Genomic DNA, 4,956 nt, shown 5'->3' on the forward strand with positions numbered 1-4,956 from the left:
TACACCTAGCTCTAAGTATTTTATTTATTTGTATTTAGCACAGGGTCTACAGGGTCTCACTATGTAGATTGGATTCAGAGTGATCCTCCTGGTTACAGCCTCCCAAGTGCTGGGATTATAAGCACCTGTGCCACCACGCCCAGTCTCAATTGCTGTCTCAACGTGCCCCCGGGGTTGGGGCATGCAGTGCAGGCCCGGGGATCAAAGCCTCCAGACCCTGCATCTGCCTAAGCAGGCCCTTTAATCTGCTGAGCTATCTGGCTGGCCCTTATTTATTTATTTATTTATTTACTTATTTATTTTGGTAGCCTCTGAGCTATCTCCCCAGTCCCTGTTTTAGTCTTTTTGAGGCAGGGTCTCGCTATGCAGTTCAGGTTGGCCTTGAGCTCACATTGTAGCCCACATTGCTCTCGAATTTGCAACCGTAGTCCTGTTTTAGCCTCTCCAGTGCTGGGATTACAGGCGTGGGTCACCTTGCCTGGTTTAAGGCACTACTGGGATCCACCAGCCAGCCTAGGGTGGGAGGTGACATTGGAGGTGGAGCGATTCTGGGGCGGAGCCTCCACGGCGGGGGGCGGAGCCTGCACGACAGGGGAGGAGCCTCCACGGCAGGGGCGGAGCCTCCACGGCGGGGGACGGAGCCTCCACGGCAGGGGCGGAGCCTCCACGGCAGGGGCGGGGCGTGAGGCGGAAGGAAGGCAGACGCCGGGAGGCGGCGCTCCAGTCTGCAGCCGCGCGTCCGCGCCATGGCATCGCGCAGCTGCGGCACCGAGCTCGGTAAGGGCCCGCGCCTCGCGAGTGGCCTTCGCGCGGGCTCTTGTTCCGCTGGGGTTCTGGCCCGGGTGGGTGGCGGGACGCCGGGCCTGGCGCGACCCCAAGCAGAGGCGGCGCCCTGGGCCTCGGTGGGGTCGCGCTAACGCCGCCGCCCGGCCCATGTCTGCCGAAGGCGCCGGAGGGAGCCCGAGTTCCTCTTCCCAGCGCGTCGCTTGAGTTCTGACTCTGGTCGCACACAAAACAGAAATAACCCCCGACGACACCGGGCCCTCCCCACACCCGGGTGTGCGCGGCGAGACGCTCGCGTTGTCGCGGCCAGGTCCCCGCAGCGGCCGTGGGGGACCAAGTCGGGGCTCCGCGCCAAAGTGCGGCGCTGTATTTTTTAAGTGCTTGCAAAACTTTATGAAGGTGCCTGTGTTATTCTCACGCCTTTCATTTAATCCGTATTCACTCAAATGCTACTGGCAAGAAAACTTCGTATTTCTTAAATAATCTGAAAAGTGGATGATTCAGACGTAGTAAGCTAAAGGTTCAAGGTTTAGGCATTACAGCATGGCTGCCTTGGTATTCTGGATCTTTACTTCTTAGCTGTGTGATTTGGGGGAACTAATGAGCCTGTGCGTTAAGTGAATCTGTAACATAGTTCTGTAAGGGTATTTAATTCATCACATGGTTTGGAGATTAAGAGAAACGGTACAGGCAGTGTTTAATATATTGGGTACCTAGGAACTATTCAGCAAGTTAGTAGTATTAGTGTTCACAAAGTTTTGAAGGGCTAATTTTGAAAAAGATTAGCCATAAATTGTAAATAACACCGGTGTTCTTGTGGGAGTTTTTGGGTTTTTTTGGGGGGGGGGTGGCGGCGGTTCTGGAAGTGACTGAATCACGTAGAGGTGTTTTGAACTTGGAATTGTCCCCTTTCAGCCCGTCATAGTGCTGGGGTAACAGACTGCTCCACCATGCGGGGCTACTTTTTTAAAAAATAATTTTTAGTACAGGGACTATAGGGTCTCACTACACAGACTGGACTTGTAGTGAGCCTCCTGTTTTTCAGCCTCCCAAGCGCTGGGATTAGAGGCTCGTGCCACCACACCAGGACTGTCACCTCAGAGTGCCCCGGGGGCGGGGTCTGCTTGGCACCCTTTTTTTTTTTTTAATACATGTTTATTGTAAAAATTTTAGAAAATATAGTTAGTACGAGAAGGGTTGTATAGTTATTACCTAATCACTACCACTTGTAATTTAACTTACTGTTTCTATTTCCAGTGCACGGATTTTTTTTTTAGGCGTGCTGTGGACTGAGGAGCTTAGTTCATGTATTAGTTGATACCCAGCTTAGTTGTTAGCGCTTTTTTTTTTTTTCTTCTTCTAATTCTTTTCCTTTTTAGGAACCAAGAGTTCTTTTGAGACCAAATCCGACTCTCATGATAAAAACCCTTCAAGGAAAACATTCTTCTAATGTAGCATTCGGACTTGTGAAGGACGCTTCTCCAAATAGGAAACAGACTCTTTAACTTAATATTAGACGGTGGGCCTAGCATGCTGAGGTTTAGGGTCCTACGGGTGATTCTGGGTTTTAAACTCTCCTCTAGCATTCTGAGAACACTCAAGCCTGAGATCCACCGCCTGCTCTCTGTCTGCGTGGTGGAATGCTGTGTAGTCATGTATTACCATTCTGCCCCCTGCAGTCTATTAAAACGAGTGGACACTCTTTATTCTTCTAAGCTTCTTGTATCCCAGGCACTTAGCATAGTCTCAGGAAGACAGATGGCCCTCAGAAAGGTGTTGAATGAAGGGGATGCTTTTGCAACTTGCTGGGGACACTTGAGCTCCCACTTGGACCCCTGTGTGCTGTCAGGTGCAGAGAAACAACACACTTTTTTTTTTTTTTTTTTCCCGAAAATGTTTAAAGTTCAGTTTTTAAAATTCTGTGTTTAAAGTTGTCTCAAGAGGCTTCTGAAGGGTGTAGATGTATGGCTTCCTTTCAAATGTGATTATCTTTGGAGACATCTAGAAGATGGGAGTATTGTATAGGAGGCATTTTAGGATGTTCCTAAGCCAGATCTTTCTGGAAGCTCTTGGGTATAGAAATGCGAATGTAAAGATAGGTGAAAAAACAACAGTAATTGAAAACTGGTCTTTAACTGGAAGGAGATGGGAGCAATTCTGTGGATTTCCAGTACTGTTTTGAGTTAACCAGACATTGTTTTAGGTACCTGTGTGCTTACTGGACTCATCCAGGACCCTCATAAGGTATGATGTGAAGACTGACTTGCTATTGTTACAATTTAGATCCCAAACATCCCCCTGAAGTCTCTGTATTGAGAGGCGGGCCTTTTGGAAGGTGAGTGGATCATGGGATGCCCTACTCATGAGTGGATTGGTCCATGGATGAGTTCACGGATGCATGTGCCACCGGAGGTGGACTCTTGTTGGATGAGAGGTTTCTGGGCTGGAGGTGTGACCCAGAAGGGTGTATTCTTGTTTCTGGCTCCTCCCTTCTCTGCTTCCTGGCTGCCTGCCATGCGTTGAACACCATTTTTGGTGCCATGTCCCTCTGCCATTCTGTTTGATTACCATGAACTGAATCATCAGCATTGTACCTTGTTTCAGAAAAGATATAGGTACAGCTGGAGATATAGCTCAGAGGCATAAGTGCCTGCCTGGCAAGTACAAGGTCCCCAGTTCAAAACCCAGTACTGTAAAAAAAAAAAAAAATTATGTCCAAGAGATGGCCCAGTGGAATAAGCGCTTCCTTGGCAAGTGCAAAGGCCTGAGTTCAGTCCCCGGTTCCACCAAAAAAAAATACTGGGGCAGAATGGAGAAGTCCATATGTTGGTGGATTATGGGAGTAGATTTGGGGATCTGTGAAGAAGTTTTTTAGGGTGACGTTTTCTTATCCCTCCTCTGAGATTATTTCATTTAGATGTACGGATGTGCCCTGGAGAATCATGGGGGAATCAGAGAGCAAATTCAGGTGATCACAATAGGGATTCTTTCTTTGTTCCATCTCTTATGATTTGGAAAATTCTAGTTCTCATGAGTCAATCTTTGGGCTGACTAAAGCTTCCTGTGTATAAAAACCAGTTGTGTCTCTTCTTGTGTTCTTGAGGTAAAAACATCAAGTGCAAATAGCACCTCATTTTATTTTAATGTAGGATGACATTGTGTCAGATTTCTGAATCTCTGGTTTCATTCAGTAGTTTCTTTTTTTTTTTTTTAATTTTATTTATTTGTGTGTGTGTGTGTGTGTGGCCAGCTCAGCCCACCAGGGGATGGGGCTGGCTGGCATGTGGTGCTGGGGGATTGAACCACGGTCCTTGTGCTTTGCTAAACTTGTTCTAAGTAGGTGCTTTAGACCACTGAGCCATCTCACCAGCCCCTCATTCAGTAGTTTCTTAAGCTGTAATCTCTTAAATTGTAAACAGGTTTAAGCAGTTTAAGAACTCTGTGTATTTCAAGTGAGAAATAACCTGATTATCACCTTTTAAAGATCTCCACCATTGTTATTTATGGAGACACAGAACATGATAGCTTATCTTTGAGTTACAAGTCAACCCCTACTTAAATACATTTTTAAAAAGTAAAATAGCCTGTTCTTCACTAGGTGACATGTAAAAACTTGACCGTTAATTATAGCACTTGGCTTAGGTGGTAAGGTGGAATTTAGAAATTTTTAGATTTCTGCAGGGAATTTCTCAAGTGGCGATAATGTGAGATTTTTTAGATGATAAAATTGATTTATGTGTTTTGTGTTAAATCTCATATATTGTGTCTTAGCATATACATTCAGTTATCCCTTAGAATCATGGGAGATTAGTTCCAGGACATCCTTTGATACAAAAAAACTGAAAATGTTCAAGCCCTTTATATCTAATGACATAATGTCTGCTTTAGAATCCCCGTGTGCACTGTAGATTCTCTCTAAATTACCTGTAACACCTAATGAAATATAAATGCTGTGTGTATATTGTTATACTGGATTGCTTAGAAACCATGACAAAATTTCTGTACATGTTAGTATAGACGTAGTTTCTTCCCCCAAGTACTTTATTTATTTATTTTTTATGTGTTTGGTACAGGGTCTGCAGGGTCTCACTACACAGATCAGATTCAGTGATCCTCCTGTTTTCAGCCTGCCAAGCGCTAGGATTACAGGCGTGTGCCACCTCGCTCAGCCTT

The 4,956-nt window shown here is 45.9% G+C and overlaps 1 protein-coding gene across 1 annotated transcript in view; it reads left to right on the forward strand.

The window, feature by feature from the left end:
* Positions 1–699: 699 nt before the first annotated feature.
* The window catches only part of Dera (deoxyribose-phosphate aldolase), a 111,390-nt gene continuing 107,133 nt past the window's right edge, over positions 700–4,956 (forward strand). The window contains exon 1 of the mRNA XM_023709590.1: positions 700–777. Within this exon, the coding sequence (XP_023565358.1) occupies positions 747–777 (31 nt within the window). The 5' untranslated portion in view covers positions 700–746. The remainder of the gene's footprint in view (positions 778–4,956) is intronic.

The sequence above is a fragment of the Octodon degus genome, unplaced genomic scaffold (assembly GCF_000260255.1).
Source record: "Octodon degus isolate 3935 unplaced genomic scaffold, OctDeg1.0 scaffold00012, whole genome shotgun sequence".
Lineage (NCBI taxonomy): Eukaryota > Metazoa > Chordata > Mammalia > Rodentia > Octodontidae > Octodon > Octodon degus.